General features: G+C 34.6%; 2 protein-coding genes across 3 annotated transcripts in view; both read right to left on the bottom strand.

Moving 5' to 3' along the window:
- The window catches only part of LOC117118260 (tyrosine-protein kinase Shark-like), a 22,097-nt gene extending 6,399 nt beyond the window's left edge, over positions 1-15,698 (bottom strand). The window contains exons 1-15 of one of the 2 annotated variants that reach the window (XM_033262808.1): positions 15,562-15,698; positions 13,417-13,447; positions 11,204-11,362; positions 10,699-10,869; positions 8,001-8,162; positions 6,850-7,017; positions 6,422-6,592; positions 5,072-5,235; positions 4,374-4,430; positions 3,854-3,955; positions 3,373-3,585; positions 2,796-2,976; positions 2,136-2,425; positions 1,503-1,671; positions 1,277-1,387 (exon numbers count right to left, since the gene is read on the bottom strand). In XM_033262808.1, the coding sequence (XP_033118699.1) occupies positions 1,277-1,387; positions 1,503-1,671; positions 2,136-2,425; positions 2,796-2,976; positions 3,373-3,585; positions 3,854-3,955; positions 4,374-4,430; positions 5,072-5,235; positions 6,422-6,592; positions 6,850-7,017; positions 8,001-8,162; positions 10,699-10,869; positions 11,204-11,362; positions 13,417-13,447; positions 15,562-15,597 (2,185 nt within the window). In that variant the 5' untranslated portion in view covers positions 15,598-15,698. The remainder of the gene's footprint in view (positions 1-1,276; positions 1,388-1,502; positions 1,672-2,135; positions 2,426-2,795; positions 2,977-3,372; positions 3,586-3,853; positions 3,956-4,373; positions 4,431-5,071; positions 5,236-6,421; positions 6,593-6,849; positions 7,018-8,000; positions 8,163-10,698; positions 10,870-11,203; positions 11,363-13,416; positions 13,448-15,561) is intronic. The other variant, XM_033262809.1, reaches the window with a different exon arrangement.
- LOC117118261 (annexin A13-like) overlaps positions 15,451-21,669 on the bottom strand; it is an 8,130-nt gene continuing 1,911 nt past the window's right edge. The window contains exons 2-12 of the mRNA XM_033262810.1: positions 21,168-21,212; positions 20,632-20,802; positions 20,274-20,387; positions 19,085-19,141; positions 18,825-18,858; positions 18,377-18,456; positions 17,999-18,067; positions 17,576-17,677; positions 17,211-17,286; positions 16,971-17,083; positions 15,451-16,723 (exon numbers count right to left, since the gene is read on the bottom strand). Of these exons, the coding sequence (XP_033118701.1) occupies positions 16,586-16,723; positions 16,971-17,083; positions 17,211-17,286; positions 17,576-17,677; positions 17,999-18,067; positions 18,377-18,456; positions 18,825-18,858; positions 19,085-19,141; positions 20,274-20,387; positions 20,632-20,802; positions 21,168-21,212 (999 nt within the window). The 3' untranslated portion in view covers positions 15,451-16,585. The remainder of the gene's footprint in view (positions 16,724-16,970; positions 17,084-17,210; positions 17,287-17,575; positions 17,678-17,998; positions 18,068-18,376; positions 18,457-18,824; positions 18,859-19,084; positions 19,142-20,273; positions 20,388-20,631; positions 20,803-21,167; positions 21,213-21,669) is intronic.

Here is a 21,669-nt window from a genome sequence, read left to right as displayed (position 1 = left end):
CCCCCCCCCCCGTCGGGGAAGACGATACTTTTTGTCAGGGAACAAACAAATACAAAAAAATTATTTACATGTAATATTCGTTTAGCCACCATATTGTTTGTGTTAACTTTTCATCACAATAACAATAACAATAACAATAACAATAACAATAACAACAATAATAATAATAATCAAAATAATAATAATAATAATTCAATTAGACTAATTAAAAATAATTTGCGTTCTGTTATGACAAATGCTCATTTAGATAGCCTCATGATGGTTGGAATACATCGTGATAGTTGAAGCAACTCCACCATGACAGCGTTGACAAATTTCATGCAAAATTTCCAAAATATAGAATTTCACTTTCAAGAATGAGGATTTGAAAATAAATTAGATGGTTACATTGCATACTCTTTGTTTCTTGTTTTATTCAAAAGTTTTGGTTTTGGAAGCTGATTTCAACCTTAGAAAGCATAGCCTACATGAAGTCATATTATAGTAACTCGATGCCTATCAAATAAGTAATATAAAAATCCCAATAATTCATCAAATATCCGGCCAAGTGAGACTCGATTCGCTCCGTCGGGCAGGTCCTGGCGCCATCACTGAGCCACATGTATTTACTCCATCACAGCCAATGCAAGATGGGGTCTTTCATAAATTGCTCAATATCAACTGGAGATTTGGAATCAAACTAATTATTGAGCTTGTGTACCGTGTGCCACTGATGTAGGTAGCAGGTACCCCATCAAATACTCAGCTCACTTAAGCATGTATTTGAAAAATAGTCCCCATCCTGGTATTTTCGGGTCTAACGTTTGCCTAACTTCGGTGATCTGACGAGAAGCGGTGTTCCAACGTTATAGTGCTTTGACATAAATAATTGAATTAGCGAAGTTGGGTTTCAAACTGAGCTAAACATCTCTACTTTTAAGTAGTTACATCCTTCAAAGGAACTTATGGTTCGTAAGCGCAGGGTTACAGGAGCTGTATGGACCAGTACACCAGGGTAACTCCCTACTCGTCTCGAAAGATGTATTGGGTTCTTTAAAGTGCACATGAGCCAATTGTGTACACTGGGCCTACGGTTTACGGTCGTTATCCGAGAAGCCTTGTTCCACCAACAGAACCACAGGCGGTGCCCCTGCCTTAATCGCTCGGCCATGTGGTTTCCTATGGGACATTTCGCCTTTGCCCAAGAATAGACCTACAGTATATTTCCTGTGGCAGTAAAATTCAATGAATAAAAAATAACATAAATAATAATAATAAATTATTTTTGAAAACTTACCGAGTATAGTGCAACAGCCAAGTAAAGATATGACATTCGAATGCGTATCCAATTTCTTAAGCACATCCAACTCTCTTACGAATGCGCTTCGTGTGGCTGGAGATGCGTTCGCTACACAAAGCATAATGACATTGAATTTGTTAATATGATAGGAAGTTTGGGGAAAGAAAGCTGTTATATAGGAATGTTTAAAAGTCTATTTTGCAAACAAAAACAATTAACTCACAATCTAATTCCTTGACAACAACCAGTGATGCCCCTTGGCTGCTCAGAAGATCCCAGGCCTTGGCCTTCATCACAGGACCGAAGCTTCCCATTGCAAGTGTAGTAACGATTTCAATACTCTCACGAGGTACTTCCCAAAAATTTTCCACGATTTCGTCAACCTCTTCCTCCTAAATTTTGTAAGAGAGATGGTAATGAATAAGAACATACTACCTCTATATACACGAGTTGGTATACTCTTAAAGACACATTCTCTCTAATGGCATGGGAGATTGAAATGTTGGGCCCATAGATCAACACAAATCAATTGACTGACATTTCTTGCTAATACGAATAATGTAAATCCTGGAAATCATAATCACCGTTTACATAGATGATAACTGATTAGAAACTAATATTTAGCCTGCATATATTTATTTTCATTGTATTTATGTCAATATTTAAATTAAAAAATATATTATTATTATTATTAATATTATTATTATTATTATTATTTTACATTTATTATATGATGATTCAGAAATAACTCGTCAAGGCTGAGAACAGCATGTAGCCGCCAACCGGACAACTGTACTGTACTAATATATTTGTTTGTTAATATTAATGAAAATTCTATTAATGGGAACTATCTTACCCTGCTCAATGGTAAGTTCAAAGTATGCTTGCCGGCAGCTTTCTTACCGCCTTTGCCACCGTCCATAGCTTCATTGAGAGTGATACCTATTCTTGAATTTTCCTGCGGTACCTGAGCCGTAACAGTTTCAATGTTCACCGTAGGAGGCTGTTTTGACGTGTTTAAAGGAGGCAGGGCTCCCAGGTGCTGTGGTAGTGGTGGCAATCCCTTTATAGTTGTACTTGTTCCTAGGCTAGGTAACCTTCCTCCTCGGCCTTTAACGTCCATAACAGCGCTAAGGCTTGCTATTCCTTATATAAAAAAACACCACCAAATTGCATTGATTACCGGTGAATAAATTGAAAGGAAAATGTTGGTATCATGCTAAAAACACCGACTATGATATATTTTTATATATTCTCCACCCCGCACAAGGTATACACAAAACCATTCGATGGTGGGCTGAAGTGATTACAAATAGCAATTGAATTTAAACTTTCATTTGAACTGTGTCAAAACAAAAGTAAGACATGAAGCATGCTGATGGTTACGAACGAATTTGCTGTTCATGAATGTTAAATAATGAGATGACGTTCCATAATTCAATGCTTAAAAAGAAGAATTTGGAACAAACCTTTAGCTATTATGATTGGAATTAATCGTATTTATATCATTTCTTACCACCAGTTGGTTTCGAATCAGGCGTCATTCCCAGGGCTGCCTCAAGTGACGTCATATTTGCCACAGCTTCTTCTGGTTTACCAGAGTTAGAATTTCCATGTTGGTAATCAAAAGTAATTAATTTTGAATCTTTGTTGCCTGCGTTCTGTTGTCCAGCTATTTCACGCAACTGCTGATCAATCTAAACATATGACAAGTGAAAATGAATATTATTATTATCATTATTATTATTATTATGATTTTGATTATGACTATTATTATTACATCATTTCTCCCTTATTTATTTTATTAATTAATTCTTAAAATAAATATTACATTTCTGAACACAGAAATTATTACCTTAAAAATGAATATATTCAGTTGGCAGTGATTCAGCAAGAAATCCTGGTGTATTAATATGGATTATATGTAATCCCGATAACATAATTTCAAACTTAATTTTATGACAAATGATTCTGAAATATACAGGTGTATATTTATTTTTAAGATCATGTAATAAAAATATTGTATTTTCTTTGTATGTGGTACATTATTTTTAGTGTGACTAAGCCGAATAATAATCTGATATATCACACACCTGTTCCAGACCCTTCATCATCATCGGGGTATCAACCCGGCTACTAGGTCGTTCATTGAAGCTGACTTGTCGGGAGTGAGGGCGGTCGAATGCAGCTGTTCCGGGCCTAGATTCCGCTGATCTGGGCCGAGAGAGCGAGCTGTTAGATCTCGACAATGAGCTCTCGGGTCGTTGAGTATCAAACTCTTCAAACTGGAATACTGTGTCGATGAACTGTAACATATATAGATATATTCATATATATATCTGTCTCTTATACACATCTAGATGTGTATAAGAGACAGATATAATATAGGCCTATATATGTATAGTAACAATGATCATCCCTTCCGATAAATACTGCTCTTAATGTGACCTTTAAATCATTGAAGGGATTTAGTAATCATCAATCTGTGGTTTGTAACTCAAAATCACTAATGTTATTTATTTTTTGTATATTCATCAATAGCGTTATGTTCCATTGGCATATTATATAACATACACTCTTCTGGATCAACGGTTTCTTGTCGCCTTCTCCGCCTTTCTTCAGTTTCTCCTTCATTTTCTGGCGACGTAGTTTAGCAGCGGCGCTTCGTTTTCCTACCTGCAATAAATATGCCTAACAATATTATTCCATTACTAACTATCCTACATGTTATAGTAGGTCACATTAATTCATCATCAGTCAATCATAGATGCTATAGATTAATCATTTACTTATGACTCGGTCAAATTAATTACCAACTACCAAACTACTAAAAAACCAACTAATTAAATACAGTAGCTTTAGTTACAAATAAGTACCCTATAAATAATATTTGAATAGTATTATTAAACCTTTTAATAGTTAAACATAATTTCATGTTCATATGAATTGGCGATTATTGTTTTAGAATAATAAGGTGATTATTTAAATAAAAGTAATTTATAATAATGATTGTTCAGTTGGCATAAAAAATGTTATGCAAAGGATTATCATATTTACGTAAAATATATATCATGAATATTTTAAATAAACTTACCGGGATAATGCTCATTTCCGCAGCTTCCTTGTACAATTCGGATTTCTCTCTATCCTCCTAAAAAATAGAATAAATAATTTATTTTTTGATTAAAACAGGTTATTATGGCCTATGTATTTAACAACTTTTAATGCATATGGTTCAAGATATCAATATTATGGTGATGCTACGGGGAGTACAGTATGCTACTTTTGCTATTTTGATTTGATAATGCATATTCTACACTGACGAGGTGCACACTTCGATTTGAGACCCTTCTAATTCCAAGACCTCTCTAACTTCAGACCACACTCTAAAACAGCCTTCAATCTTTTAACACAAAGATAACCCTTTAATTGTGGAGACAGAAGCAGGAGGCCACCTAAGATTTTCAGTTCCAAAATCCAGTGCGGACTGTAGATCATATCTTATCAGGCGGGCTGTAGATCATATATTACCAGGGCGGACTGTTGATCATATATTACCAGGGCGGACTTTAGATCATTATCTTACCAGGGCGGACTGTAGATCATATCTTACCAGGGCGGACTGTAGATCATTTCTTACCAGGGCGGACTTTAGATTACATCTTACCAGGGCGGACTTTAGTTCATTATCTTACCAGGGCGGACTTTAGATCATATATTACCAGGGCGGACTTTAGATCATATCTTACCAGGGCGGACTTTAGATCATTTTACCACTGTAGAACATCTTACCATTAATTTATCTCGTATTCGCTTCAGTTGTTTTCGACGGACTCCGAGTATTATTAGCAATATGACAGTTAGACCTCCGAGTGATCCGAAAATGATAGCCAGGATCAATGCATAATCGATATCATTCCGCTTTGGCTTGTATTTCTTTCTATGAGTTAAAGGTTCTGTCAAATAAAAAAACAAATAAAAAATTTAAAAATTATTCAAGGAAAATGTTCATGGTGTAAATTGATATGATGTGAATTGAATTGAATTGAAATAAATTGGATTCAATTGAAAATAATATAATCAAATCAAATTAAATTGAATGTAATCAAATTCTATCAAATGAAAACGAAGTGAATTACATTTGATTTCAAACAGGCATTAAAATATTTAGAAACTACTTTCAAGAACAAGTTATGCACTCTTGGTGTAATTTAAAAAGCGCCCTCTTTTGTCAGACTAGAGCACTAACTAAACGACAATGCTTTATAATCATTCATGGCGGCCGTTTATTAATCGCATTTACACAAGTTCAGTATCGTTATTTACTTTTGTTTTGTACTATATATCGGCCCACTTATAATGCACTTGAAAACTAATTAATAATAATTATAAAATACAGATACTAATGCAATCAACTTCAACAGAATGTCTTATCAGGGAACGTATCTGTCGAGTAGAGTGATCGAGTGGTAAAGCAAGGGCACCGCTAATTACAACATCGGCGCTGGTTCCAGCCGCTCCTCGCGCCCAGGGTCCGGTTCGTAGAACCAAGACTTCTCGGATAAGGACTTAAGGTCCAGTGTATACATTTGGCTCGTGTGCACTTTAAAGAACCCATTGCATTTTTCGGAAGAGCAGGATGTTGCCGCGATGTTATGGTTCATTTCAGCCCCTGTCGTGGAATGATGTGAACTTGTAGTTACGGCTGCTTTACGTACCACGCTCATATGCAATTCAGCACAATGGCACTGCAAGTTATGGGTTATTCTCCTAACTTTCTACCTACTTTTACCTTTATTAAGCATATATTACATTGAATTATACATTCGTTATATAATACTTGAGCCATTGTAAAGCATTTTTTCCCGACTGCACTGTATCATGCTAGGTCGTTTCATTTGGGATTTCCTTCTTCCGGTTACCTGCAACTTTCTACATGCTAAATGTCTTTGTCTTATTGGCCTACATGTGTCACCTGCTCGATTCTTTACAAAAAAAAAATCAATGGTATTGTAAACAATCATTTAACATTTAGATACGATGACAAACGTATCACAACAGGCGGATTAAATCATAAAATACGAAAGTGAAACTTCAGACCTATTCTTAAAGTTTTGACAATCCGGAATACGAATCACTTACGAGGGCACGCCTGAAGATAGCAGGAGCGCTCCGACTGGTTAGGGTCATCCAAGGGACAGTTAGCGCCGCCGTTTCTCGGGTAGGGTTCGTCGCAGTAACGGTAGCGGGTTTGGATACCGTAGGAGCAGCTTTTGGAACATTCAGACCACTCGTCCCAGCTACTCCATGCACCTGTAAGATAAACAAGTTTCAATATGGGTGACGTATTTAGAGAAACATCGGAACTTACCATAGTGACAATACAAAAATGCAAACACTTTATTAGTATCATTTGTCTGTGTATATATGTTTATACTATATTACAAATGTTTTGTTAACTGGTAAAATTAAGGGGAAAAAAGCCTGATCTAAAGGTAGCATATCTTTTTAAACAATATTATCAGTAGGCCTATAATAAAAAATAATGATAAAAATATAGTTTAACATACCATCTTGAACACAGTCGTAATCAGTACAATTTCCATATTCCTCTGTGTCTGGTCCAATGCAATACTCGCCTCCACGTAATGGTTCTGGGTTATCGCAGCTACGAGTCTTTCGGCCATGGCAGTTTACGTCACAATCATGTACATACCACTCTCCCCACTGGCCGTCAACTTAGGAGGCAATTCAACAAATTAGTGTCATATTCAACACCATTTTATTATAATTTACATTTTACTAAAGCATTAAAGAAGTACGGTAGTGAAATATTCAACATATGCTTTCCGTCTTACCCCTTCTATAGTTGTTCCTTTTAAATAATGTACGTCTCTGGTTATGGTGGCTAAAGCAGACCTTCGGAGGACTCCAAAGTGTAGGAGTATAACAGGAGGGGTAAAATAGATTCAAGTGACAGGAAAGGTCCACCACCCGCAGTTTATCGCGAAGAGCCAGTCATGCGCAGGCTTGCCTTACCGCCTGAGGCCGCATTGGATCTTATAGATAAGAGACTCACAATCACACGATCATCGGTTTTGCTAGGAAAATCACATTCGGTAGTGAAAGCTCGGAACGTTTAGAGGTAGAGTAAGCGAAAACGACACCTCCAAGGATGGAAGCGAGATGTTAGAGTAGTACAAGTTAAGGTATGTTAAACTATCTGAACTGCTATATATTAATACTTATTATTTGTATTGCTATATCTTGCAAATGTGAAGCATTACAGCCATCACAAGAGGTTTTATGTGATAAGCAACCTGTGCCAAGCACTGGCGGCGGCACAGGTAAATAACGGATAAAAGTCCTTGGGCCAGGAGGGTCTAGGCACTACCAGTAAAATACAAATAAAGAAATAAAACGAAATAATTGATCGCCCAAAACGCCTCAGAGGTTATTTTCTGGCGTCTAGAAAACAAAAACAAAAACAAAAAAAAATCGCGGGGAGTGTCCGGACGCCCGAGGGCAGTGTTGCCTCGATCGGGCACACTTTCGCCCCCCCCCCATTTCGCCCCCCTCCCCTTTCTGACATCTCTGGATCCGCCCTTGAGTTTGGTTCCTCTTATCGCAATGAGAGCCTTCCATTTTGACTTGCTCGAACAAAGTCTTCCTGTTCAATTTATCAGGCTGGGAGTAGATGGGGAAAATACATTTTTAGTACCTGGACAATCCAATATACTGCACTGATATTTTTGTGAAGACTCTCCGGGGCATTCTTCTCCGCCATGTTGAGGTTCGGGGTTGTCACATTCCCGATAGCGGAATTGATTACAGTCAGTGTTGCAGTACGTCATGTCCCCCCATTCTGACCAACCACCGGCAACTAAGAATAAAAGAAACAAACGACGCCTTAATTAAAGCTGCACCTACGTACAACCAAGCATTGCAGCATGGTGGATAGACAGAAAACATGGAACATTCCTAGAACAAAGACGGCTCCACAAACAAAAACAAGAGGAACAAACAGAAGCAATATGGTTTAACGCCCATACAGTAAAATCGTCAAAACCAACGTTGGGGGTACAGTCATAAAGCTGATAAACAGACACTTCCCACACGGACACTTCACAAAATATTTAAAAAAAAAAAAAAGTGAAAATAAGCTTGGCTGCACGAAAAACATAAATCATCAAGTGACACAACTCGCAAATCATCAAAAAGAAGGTCAAGCAACAAGGCCCAAAACTTGCACCTGCAGGAATAAAGAGAACGGTCCAGGTAAATGCCTGATATAGCACTGATATTATATATAGCTACCATAAAATCTCACGAGGGACAAAACTCATACATAGAATAGACATACATCAAGTTATTCAGGCACGAAAAATACCCAAAAAACATAACAAAACAAAAAACAAAGAACAGAACTCTCTAAAACCATACGGGAATTAAAAAGAATAGTCTTTGAAATGGGAAATCATAAAGAAATCAAACACACACAAACTTAAATATGGTCAGTGTAAACTATGCATAGAAGAAAACATCTAGATGTGTATAAGAGACAGGCTATAATATCGCAGATTCCGTACTGTGATGCTTTCTGTAAGCAGATTGAAGTGGGTCAAAGCATGTATTGCTATCAAGGAATCGAATGAGATCTGATGCAACACATTTCTCTAACAGCTTAGAAAGAAAAGCAATATTAGAGTATTTCCATGGTGATGAACATCTTGTTGTAATGGACTTCCATTGCTAGATGGACCAAGAAGTGAATTCATAAGACTTGCAACTTTCTCACAAAAAAAGCATGTTAAAACATGTGCAAGTTGCTTATCAGATGAATCTGATGGTAAAAGATTGTCTCCTTTTTTCCCTGAAGGCTGTTAATTAAAAGAAACAAACGCATTTGGTCATCGCCACAGCTATCAACTTTAGACTGAATGTAAGTTGTCCTAATGACACCAAGAAATGTGTGATATGTTGCAATTTGTTTCTTGAATGCAGCTAAATCTCCAGGTGTTTTGGATTTGATCCACTTGCGTTCAAGGATACGACATTTTTTCTTGGCAGATCTACAGTCATCGTTGAACCACTGAGAAGTTGATCTAATGGAAACAATCTTTAGTTTCTCAGGAGCCAACTCATCCATAAGCGAACAAAGAGTCTGATTGTAAAGAGATACATAAGAATTAACATCGGTATCAATAGATCCAGTAAGGTAATCACCAAAAGATTCAAATAACTTTGATTTTAGAACGTCCCTTCTTCTAAGAATCGACGTTCTTAAAGTTACGAAAAGCAATTTCTTTTTTACTCTTTGGTGATCTGGAAAAATCAATTCGAGCATGCAGCATAAAATGATCTGACAGATGGTACTGATGTACATGAAATTCTATGATTAAGGAAGGGCTATTAGTAATTAAGAGATCTAAGATGTGTCCATGTCGTTTTGTAGGTTCACTTATTAGCTGGAATAAATTGGTAGACTCCAATGTTTCCATAATATATTTAGTGTGTTGATTATCAGGTTTATCAAAGTGAATATTGAAATCACCGGTAATAATCCAATTTGGAGAAAGAATGTATTTCTCAATGAGATTAGAGAATTCAATTTTAAAAAGCCTCAAAGCACTTGAAGGTATCAAGTTTACAGCATTTGGTGCGTACCTTAGACATCACACCAATACCTCCACCCCTCTTACCTTCTCTTGGAAATGAATGAAAATGGAACCCATCAGGTTTACACGCTGCAATAATCGCAGAATCATTCTCACGGAGCCATGTTTCGGTGAGCAGAATGATATCAAGAGCGTTGTCTATATATTTTATATATATATATATATATATATATATATATATATATGTATATATATATATACATAATTATATATAACAGTATTCAAATAGGCCTAGAACATTATAATAATCGTATCAAGCATAGCTCATCAACGAAAAGTTCCTGAATTTCAGTTGTATGAAAAAAGGGTCTCTGGTTGTATTCGAACATGCAAACGCTCGCTTTCAAGGCGAGTACCATACCTATTTGACCACTTAAATACAGGATATACGTGGAGATCTAACCACAAGACACTTTCTGTCATACTGTTCAAACGTTCACACAATGTTATTTTAGTTCGCAGCTGTTATTGTAGTAGCACCGTATTAAATTAGGTTAGCTGCGTAGCACCGTAAACACAACCGTAACCACAGCTCAACTATACAGTATTTATGATCATCAATAGTCAATAGTATGAAAGGGATTGCCCAGAGATATATTTGAGCTTATACCATGTAGGTCTTTATAGTCTAATGGTATGATACTCGCCTTTTTATTATACAACTAAAATAGGTACTTTTATGTTATGTCATTTACTCATTCCTGCTACAAACCGTTTTGTGGTAGATTTGCATCCACTTACTTGGACATTCCTGTTCATTGCAACGTTGTTCTTCCCCTGAGTCTCCTACGCAATCGGCGCCACCATTCTCTGGGGCAGGGTTCGTGCAAGTGCGATTACGCGTTTGGATTCCACCAGTGCATGATACACTGCATGGTGACCAATCAGTGTAATTTGACCAACCACCGTCAACTGCACATAAAAACAATATATTGGAAACATTTTTAGTTAGGTTTCAAAAATATCCTACTATTTTTACAGAATGGGAATTTAATAAAAGGTAAATTTACAGAATTATAACGGAAAAGGTGTTTCGTGTGTTTTGTGTTATTACTTTTTATTGACCTTTTCGCGTATTTTTCATTTATGTTTTACATTTAATTCGGTTTAATAAACTGTTGCCAATTATGAAGCAACTTACAGTACTAAAAATTTTACCACTTTCAATTACAACAAGAAATAAAAACGGTGTGTAACAGTGCACATATATCAATATGGATGTGTGTGACTGTTTTAAACGGTTTACCTGGGCATCCATCAGTTTTGCAAGCCTTTGTTTCAGATCCAAAACTTCCGTCATCTGAACACGAAGATCCCATGCAATCTCTTACGCGAATTGTTACACCACCATCACACGTTACTGGACAAGGCGCCCACTCGCCCCATTCGTCCCATTCATCCACAGCTTAAAAAACAGAATAATATAATAAGTACACATTATAGGGCATAACACTATTAACCATATTATGTAGTAATTGTTATTGTCGTGATGGAATAATAGACAATAGCTGGATTTGCGTCAGGAGAAACATGTATAGGTGTAATTTTTGCCCTACCTGACGTGGACGATCTGGAGATCGTGGGTTCGAGTCCCACCCGAGAACAACTTGCGATTTTTTTCGCAGTTGTTTTCAAATGTACTGAGTATTCGGTACATTTCCACGTCAGGTAGGTCAAAAATTATACCTATACATATACGTAGTACATAGCACTATCAATCCGCAGTAAATTACTATGAAAAAATCAGATTGGGATGCCGCTATAGTTTAGGAAGACGTGGAATGCAATAAAAAGCTGTATTAACATCAAGAATCAAGGGTCTAATTTACTAATAGCCAGTTATCGATGGGGAGGTGTGGTGTGGAGATGGTGATTGGAAATGGTATAGGACATAGTGGGCGCTATTCTGAAACGTTTTAGTACAGTAGTCATGGATAGACGAAGTTGGCAAAATTCCTGTTATTAAACCTGACATTTTTCGAAGAGTCAGATAAGTACAGCTTAAACATTTTGTTCAAAAAGTATGTAAATCAATATTCTATAATACAAATAGTAATATTAATAGCAATACAAGTGATAATGATATCTATAATTATAATATTAACCATAATGAGTGATTACGATAACGATAATAATAATAATAATAATAATAATAATAATAATAATAATAATTATAATAATACTGATAGTAATAATTTAATAATGATAATAATAATAACAAATTTGGTACATATCATGACGCAATGCAATAATGCAATTTAAGTCTCAACGTGGTATACACATTCTGTGAATAAGTTACGACCAAATAAATTATTGTAGTAATGTTGAGCTTACATTGTATTTACTCCTCAGAATTATATGGCTCCTATTATTATTATTGTCATTATTGAGTTATTTCTCATATCGAGTTTTTTCTGGCACGTAAACTCTACACATCGTTATTCTAACGTCTGGGTAGGTTTAGTACGTCTTTCCATTTATTGATTTATACTTGGAGTGTGTACCAAACTAACACAGGTAACTACTCGTAATCAATAAAATGTATTTATTAAGTATTGATCGGACTAATGAATATCATGATAGATCGCTGGAACGTACAAGATCATAGTTGTAGTTTTGACAATTGTTTAAAAACAAAAGTGAAAGACCAATGATGGAGGCGAATGTTTTATTCTATGTGTGACCTGCTCTGTCAAAACCAATTTTTCCTGAATTTTTCTTTTAAAACAGTGTTTATTTGATGGAAGTTGGTTGAGAATTGTCGAAATTACGAATATTTCATTCATTGGATATCAGCCATATAGGTTTGAGAAAACAGCTTCCAAAGATAACAAAATCAATAGTTTATTATTAAGATTTGTATTTCAAAATACTTGTAATATACTTTTCAGTTAAATTTAGGGATTGATATTTTTGCATAAATTTTCTTCAATATATCTTCTATTTAAAAATGTAAAAACATGCATTTATTTCTCTCAATAAAGCAATAAAAAGAAAACAAGAAAAAAAGGTATATTGTAACAGAATACACCAAGAGAAAACAAAAACAACTCAAATGTGAACGGAATCAATAAGCGGTTTCCAAACATTAAACATTGTTTAAATAAATAAATATTAAAATTATATAGCAGTAGTTTATAGATTTTCTATTAATAGAATCTGTTCAATATCTATTTAGATGTTCTATAGAAAAGAGGGGTTTTTGAACACTGCAACAATCGAGAACAAACTTGGAACCGGCTGCCTCATATCACCATCTCAGTTCATGAAGCGTTCAAGAGGCGGGTGCACATCTTTCCTTTCAACCGTCAAAGTTTTTTTTTCTCTTTGTATATGTTATATATATTTTGAGCTGCAGTGCACCAGTGATCCTGCATGTGTTCGATTCATCCAACCTTACAGGCTATTTTTCAATTTAGCATTCATAAAAAAAAACCAATAATAATAAAAATTACTTACCAGAAGATGTAGGAAATCCTACCAAACCAAGCTTTATAAAAAACAAATATTGAAATTAGTTAAAAAATCATACTCTATACAAAATATGTTAGTTGAGAATATTATGCTTTCATTAGAACAACTATCAAAATATAATAAAATTATATAACAATAATATTTAATTAAGTAATATTGATGGTAAGTAAAATTATATTAACAACGTTCATATTCATAAACATCGACCTATACGTACAGATACAGATACACTTAATTAAGATACAATTTCCATGGCAACTACAGTTCAGTGGTAATAAAGATAAAAGGCGAACCAAAAAATATTAACTTAAATGTATAGGCCTAGTGTATTTTAAATTTTCCAGCAAAAACTGAATGTTATTGTAACATTTGTGAACGTTTTAAGTGTTGTGGTCAGAGTACGTCATATAATAACGTTTATTCAGCGTTACAGAAACGTTTGTGACGTTATTTTATTAGGAAAATACGATATAAAAAAGTATTTAAGTTTTTACAAAAACAGTTTTAAACACCTAACTGCATTTCATTTCACTATATGTAACGATAACGCTATTATAACGTGAAGTGTTTAGTTGGGTAGTTGATATCATTTGATTGCTTCTTGCTTCATCAATCTCTTAGACCGCACGAAGCATTAGAGGATCTGAGGGTTATGCAAAAAAAAAAAAAAAAAAAAAAAATCTAGATCTACCTTTACTGGAACCTTGAGCTGATTTTCTTTTGTTATAATGGGAGAATTACACTCCCTTCTTTTTGGGGTTCATTGATTCATGGAAAAAAGAATACGTATGCAACTACTGTACCCCCCCCCCCCGTATACTGTCCCCCCCCCCCCCCGTATGTATACCGGTACACACATGATAGGCCTATTTACTGTAATAAAAAATGAGAAAAATTTACCTGACCATTTTTAGAGGGGAAAACCTTGAATTTTGAAGAACTTAACAGTCATTAAAACACACCTCATAATTCCAGAAAGCTCATTATTTCCACGCCATCTAGGAATCAAATTACCCGGGGGAGGACCCGCTGACCCCACTTTCTCGTTGAGGCTTATCGATTAATGGAAAAAGGAACATGTATGCAACTACTACCCCCCCCCCCCCCTGTATAGACCTATACCGGTACACACATGATAGGCCTATTTACTGTAATAAAAAATGAGAAAAATTTACCTGACCATTTTTAGAGGGGAAAACCTTGAATTTTGAAGAACTTAACAGTCATTAAAGCACACCTCATAATTCCAGAAAGCTCATTATTTCCACGCCATCTAGGAATCAAATTACCCGGGGGAGGACCCGCTGACCCCACTTTCTCGTTGAGGCTCATCGATTAATGGAAAAAGGAACATGTATGGAACTACTCAAATTTTTTTAATGTATATACACATAATATGCCTATTTACTGTAAATGAGAAAGTTTAATTACCTGACCGTTTTCAAGAGAGGGAAAACCTTGAATTTTGAAGAAATTAAAAGTCATTAAAATACACCTCAAAAATTGAGAAAGCTCATTTTCTGCCATCTAGGAATCAAGCTTTTCAGGTGGGAGGAGCTCTGGTTTATCGAATAATGGAAAAAGAATACGTGTGCAACTACTCAAAATCCAGTTATTGTCTATTCCATCACGACAATAACAATTACTATCAACGTTTTTATTGTTTTAAATGACTTGTTTTTACTATGTATTTCAATTCAGTTAAATTCAACTCATCATCATTATTATCCTTATCATTTCATCATCATCATCATCATCATCATCATCATCAGTATCGGATCATTAGTTATTATCATGATGTAAGAATGATAATGAAATAGTTTGGCGTTAGGAGACTTTTATCGGCTGATAGTATAAGACATTGAATCTTTTAGAGAAATAAGTGATGGATGCTGGAATGAGTTTTGAAATATAGAAAATTATTTAGGTTACCATCACATACAACTAATACTTTATTTAATATGCATAAATACATCTAGCAGACAGATTTGATATACAAACGCAATATTGAAGTCGATGTAAATTTGAAGTTTTGAAAGTTTTAATGTACACAAACTACCATTACTTACATAAAGTGATTAATTCAACGACAGAAAGTAGATTTTATGAACAGGTAACTGGTATACTTACAAGAAAAACAAGATGAAGCAACTTTTTAAAATCCATTCATAAATGGTCTTCAAAAACTTGAAAGCAAGTCGATTTTGTTCAATAAACTTTAGCAAGACAAAATTTAGTAAATTACAGAGATCAAAATTTGGCAAAAGAACGTTCTAAAAGACGTAGAAATTGCAACGCTATTACAGGTATCGTCTGCTATATTCACTTGTGTTTCACTGTCTTAACGAAGCAGATGTTCTGTTCTCACTACTTTTTTTTCTCCAGACAAAAGACAGTTATCGATTTTATTAGGATATCCACATGACTGAACTTTATTTTCGTCATAGATGATGTTATTAGCGTTTCAATATTGAAATATTCGTGTTTGTAAAATTTATGACATTATTGATTTATTATAAAGTCAATTTTATTGACATTAAATGTTTAATAGTGTGAATAATTGTTTATCCTTTCATTAATATGTAGAGATTTTAGAGCGCCCTCATGGTTCACTTGTCGTAATCTTAATAATATAATGCATCTCCATACACCAATGATTGTTTATTTATTTATTACTATCAATAACAACCACAGATTTCTAAATATACATTTTATGAAAAACCAAATATAATATAACCATTGCCACATAAAATATACACCGTGTTAAAATAACAATCCATTATTGATGATTGATGATATTGATATACTTATGTTTTTGATGAAAATACCTGGTTTCTCTCAACTGAGATACATTTAAGTATGTATATACGTTAAGAAATCTGAATACACTATGTAATGACTGGTAGTATATGAACGGATGCGTTTCATTTTTCATCAACACTTCCGAGGCGCTATATGTCATTGTGACGATTATATTCAATTTTCCAATTTTTATTAACACCAAATTTTAATTTGTAAAATCAGATCAAATCAATCATATCAAGTGATTAGAGTTCCTGTTTTAAAATCACAATATAAAATTCATATTACTAGATAGGCCTAACTACTATTCTAAAGCATTATCAAATAGTAATATTAGCGGGAGCTAGAAGGTTTACTCGTCATCGGTATCGCCCTTAACCAAGGCAACCAACATTTTCTTGTAGTCGCCACTGGTATCTTCTTCGACAAATGTTGCCAGGCCTTTCTCGTATTTCACGAAAAATGCTGCCTTGATTCGTTTTAGATCGATCTAAAAAGAAAGCAAAAATATGACTGTATTACCGGCATACAACATTTACCGTACATAACTCCGCTCCACTAGAATTTAGCTGATGCTACTTTCGTTTCTATAAAATAACTGTTTGAAACGACAAACGTATAAATAACCAGAATATTAATTTTAATGTGTATATCCATGATGGTGTGTTAGTTATGAAGTACTGTATTGTACATGACCGTAGCCGTGTATTTTTTTTATATATTTGTTGTTGTTTTACCTCTGATCTTGTGACTATCACTCTGATGAGTTGGTCGTCGTCGGTGGCTGGTCCGTGGATGGCATCATATGCACGTTCGGCAAAGTACTCTCCAACACTACGGGCACGAGCAACTGTTTAAAAGAATAGCTACTATATCAACCCTAAGATCATTCAATTTTAATTCAATATCAAAATTATTGAAATATGTAATTAAAAACCTCGAATTACTTTATTTTGCTTTATTAGATGGAAACCCACCTATAGCAAGGTATCCGTCTTGCAAGTTACCGGATGTTTCGTCACGAATGGAATCTTCGATGTCACAGCCAGCTACCTATTAGTGAACAAAAAATAATAAAGGGCATCAGATTAAGTTAACATTTAACGACACTCAAACAACCAATTAGTCGGAATTATGGCAATGATGACTGTGGTACTGGTTGATGAATATGCAGATTTATTAATGATAGGCCTAATGAAATGGCTCGATAATAATGATAATAATGATGGCGATGATGATATTTTCGGTGGTGGTGATGATGATGATGATAACGATGGTGATTATGGTGAAGGTTTGTTGATAATGCTGACGACGGTGATGATTAATGTTGTGGAAAACGTACCTCGTTGTACTTATCAAAAACACAACGCAGTTGCTCAAAGTTTCTTGTAGCTAGGATACGATTGAAACAACTCTCATCGGTGCCCCATCGATCTTCGCCGGCCTAAAATTAAATAGCGAATCGAATTATGAAATTATTGTAAACTTTTATTCTTGAATGAGCCATATGTAATCCCTTCCAAATACATTAAAATTATCAAAAAAACTCAAGAGACTTTTTTTGAATAACCATTTAAATAAGAGTGAGTTAAATGACTAAATTTCCGAGGCTTGCCCCTGCGCCTACACAATAGACAATTCAATATCTTAAACCATTTATTTTGGCACATTCACTACAGTAGGTCTTTGATTGCCACTAATGTTCCAAACTCCTGATAAAATGGGATCATATGGCTTTTGTTACTAAGAAAGTTACTATGCTTACATCAAACAGTTCCTGTGCGTCTTCGGTGGCGGCATCTTCGTCTACTTCATCGCTTTCATCTCGGCCAGCCTAAACATCAGAAATGAAATATGTCGTTCTCGTGAAAAACAGAATACATACCTTCATTTGTCTAGTCATCTAAATCTTCTGTTGATTATTTCATTAGATACTTTTTACCAGAATTTAGACCATTCATTTTCATGTGGACCCGCGTGGTATACCAACGGCTTAACGTCATATTGTGAACAACATTGCATTAACCTAAAATAATATCACAATAACTGCCTAGGTGCCTATAAAACATTTATTAAATTACCATCTTTTTAGTTAGATTGACAATAGGCTAATGTGGTTTTTACCAATATTAAATGGACTCACATTGGCAATTGAGACCATTAGATATTTGAAGTCACCAGATGTTTCGTTTTCCAAATCTTCAGCAAGATCGCGTTCGAACACTGTATCAATAATAAATAATTTGATTGAGTACACTTAAATCTTACAAAGAATTATATAATAAAGCTGATAAAAAATATCAGTTGGTCTTTAATATATAATATAATTCATTCATAATAATAATAATATAATAATAATCGTAGGTGTTACAGATTATTACAACTTACTGCATTAGCCCCGCCCATTTCAAATTGCACATGCCTATATTATTTGCATAAGTTATGACGTTGTGTGTACAAAATGAAACCAACCAACAATTCAGATGCATGTTAATCGGAAAAAAGCTGGAAACTTTGCATACGACTCTACGTTATACATTTTGATTTCAAAAACGTTTTAATTTTAAGTATCAAGATGCTATGCAACCTACCTTCTGCGTAAGCTTCTTTGATACCTTCAATTTCCTATAAAAATTTAAGGCGCATCATAAAAAAATTAAGTATATAATGGGTTGACATGTATTTTAGTTACAATTATATATAATAGGTGTATCGCAATGCATAGACCGTTACGTTGCAATGTCGCTTAATGAATTGTGATAAACACGTCAAGTTAATAGTTCACGCTGTACACAGTCGAATGGTCGAACTAATCTTTGTGATATATCTGGAGGCATACATTGTGGTTTACCTGGTTCATTCTTGTGCACATTATTTCAATAATCGTTTTCTCGTCGGTGCCTAGTCCCTATGAAAACAAACGAACAGGAAGTTTCGTTACGATATATAAATGGTTAGTGTAAGCCATAATATCTTTATAATTCAAGCAATATTATACACATGTATCTGCAATAGATCCAGAAGTGGCTCCAGTGGGGATCGAGGGCCAGGCTCCCCGTCAGGGAAAGCAAGTTCCTTCCCACGTCGGGGAGAAGAATCACAATTCCTCGGAGACAAAAATTGTATAATGTATGTTCTACATTAGTATACGCTAAAAGCGATTAAATACGGTAAGCTGTTGAAACCCCTAAATTGTCAAATTTTTCGAGGGCTTCGCCCCCTGGAACACTTAGGAGAGATTTTGAGCGAAGCCAGACCACGCCCACATTTCTCTCTTCGGGGACATCCCCCTTGTTGGGTACATCGGACTCCAATCGGGCAAATCATGGTGCCACCCCTGAATAGATCATAAATTTATTATACACTGATATATTAGATACAGGATGTATATTATGTGACACATCCTGTATATATAAACCAGTGTATATTTAGCCACAACGCCTATTTTGTTTGCATAGTGTTTGTAATGATTATTTGGAGGACGCACTTCACACCTATTCTTGAAACATTTATTCTCAAATTACATATTACATAATTTACAGAGGCATCCAAAGAAGCAGTTCGGAGTTGATTTTCAGATTGAGTAATAAATAAACAAATAAATAAATAAATGAATAAATAGATTGATTGATTGATTGATTGATTGATTGATTGATTAATTAATTTATTTAAATTTGGAGTCGCCAACAATTGTCAGCACTAATGCTCATTACGCAACAGTATAATACCATGCGCCATCAGACATCAAGACATCCCCAACAGTGTACTCCCCTGAACGTGCCAACAATCATAGACGACTCCAAAGATTAAATGTTACATGTTAAAACCTCTTACCTTAAAGAGAGGCAAAGGAGTCATAGACCATGTTTGTTTAAAAAAAACCCCTTTTTTTTTTTATTAAACTGGATGTTTATTTACTATTAGTGTGATACGTGCAACCACATACATGCGCTTTAAACACTATAATGCTACGGACGAAAAGATTAACATAAACAAATATAATATTCAGAAGTCTGATATATAGTATGACAATTTGTCACCTTCATAGCTCGACGAAGTGTCTTTGCGTCGTAGACTGGAGGTGGATCCAACAGCGCCATCACTACCTCCTCAAAGTTTCCTCGAAGTTCCTCCTTCAACTCCTCTGTTAGATCCTGCGATATGATAAAATTAAAAATGAATTGTTTGAAGGTTTGCAACCAACAACAACAGTTCTTTTCAGAACTATCTGCGTGGTGTTCCGCAAGCATTAATATTAAAACTGTAGTTATAGGTGTGGAATAGTCAGACTCTTTGCAGGTGTAGCAAATTTCAATTTATGTATGTGTTCGCTGAATGAACACGGTGCACCCATTTTTCTTTCTTTAAAAATGTACCCATCATAATATTTTCCACTACCTTTCCGTAGCAGGAGGTAAATGTATGTTTGATAAGCTGGCGTTGTGTGTTGGTGCGATTGGCCAATACTTCAGTGATTTCATCTTCGTCCGTTCCAATACCTCGCATCGCTCCCTTCAGTGTCTCACAATCCGCCTCCGCGTCAAAATCAGCCCATTCAAGTATGGTGCCCTAAAAAGTAACAAGTTCAAGTTTAAATTATTGTAAAATACAAAGTAAATGAAATTTTTAAAAATACATTTTTACACATAAAAGATTGATGAAAAACATTAATAATACTTAAACAAAACTGGTAATGTTAATGTTAATAAACATTTAGCCATATAAATCCATTCAAACAGACTTACACATACACAGATACTGTATATATTGAGCAAGAGCAACGATTATAATGATGATAATAATAGTAAGAGTGAAAAACAATAAAACATTTATTGACAAAATAATATTCATATTTATTAGGTTTATACAACACATACCAATAACGATACTGAAATATAAAAGAATATTAATAATAATGATAAAGAGAAACTTACCACTAATTCCATGGCTTCCCTTGCCATACGGTATTTCATTACGTACTGAAACAAGAAACCACGTTTATAATGACTTTATTAAAAAGTACAGAAATAAAAAAAAACAGTATACATTCCATTGACAGCAAAAAATAAAACTAATAATTACTGATAGTGTAATTTGACTTTTTTTTACTATTGTCTCTGTATTTTGCCGCCATTTTTTCTGTTTTTATTTATTATTTCTAATGTAATTTTTGATATTTAATATCGCACTATATTTATAATAATTAATGCTTTGGATTTTTTTAATTGCCGATTATTCTTAGATTTATATACTTTTGTAATTTTAAATTCAGTCACGCATTTTAGCCATATGCTGCAATGGACTTTACTGAATAAATATACTATATCTATATATATATGTGTATATATATATATATATGTATATATACATATATATATACATACATATATATATGATATATATATACACAAACATATATATATAGGTATATAATAT

The sequence above is a fragment of the Anneissia japonica genome, unplaced genomic scaffold (genome assembly GCF_011630105.1).
Source record: "Anneissia japonica isolate Jap-2015-1 unplaced genomic scaffold, ASM1163010v1 scaffold288059_len961885_cov194, whole genome shotgun sequence".
NCBI classification, from domain to species: Eukaryota; Metazoa; Echinodermata; class Crinoidea; order Comatulida; family Comatulidae; genus Anneissia; species Anneissia japonica.
This window is presented reverse-complemented; position numbering and strand designations above follow the sequence as displayed.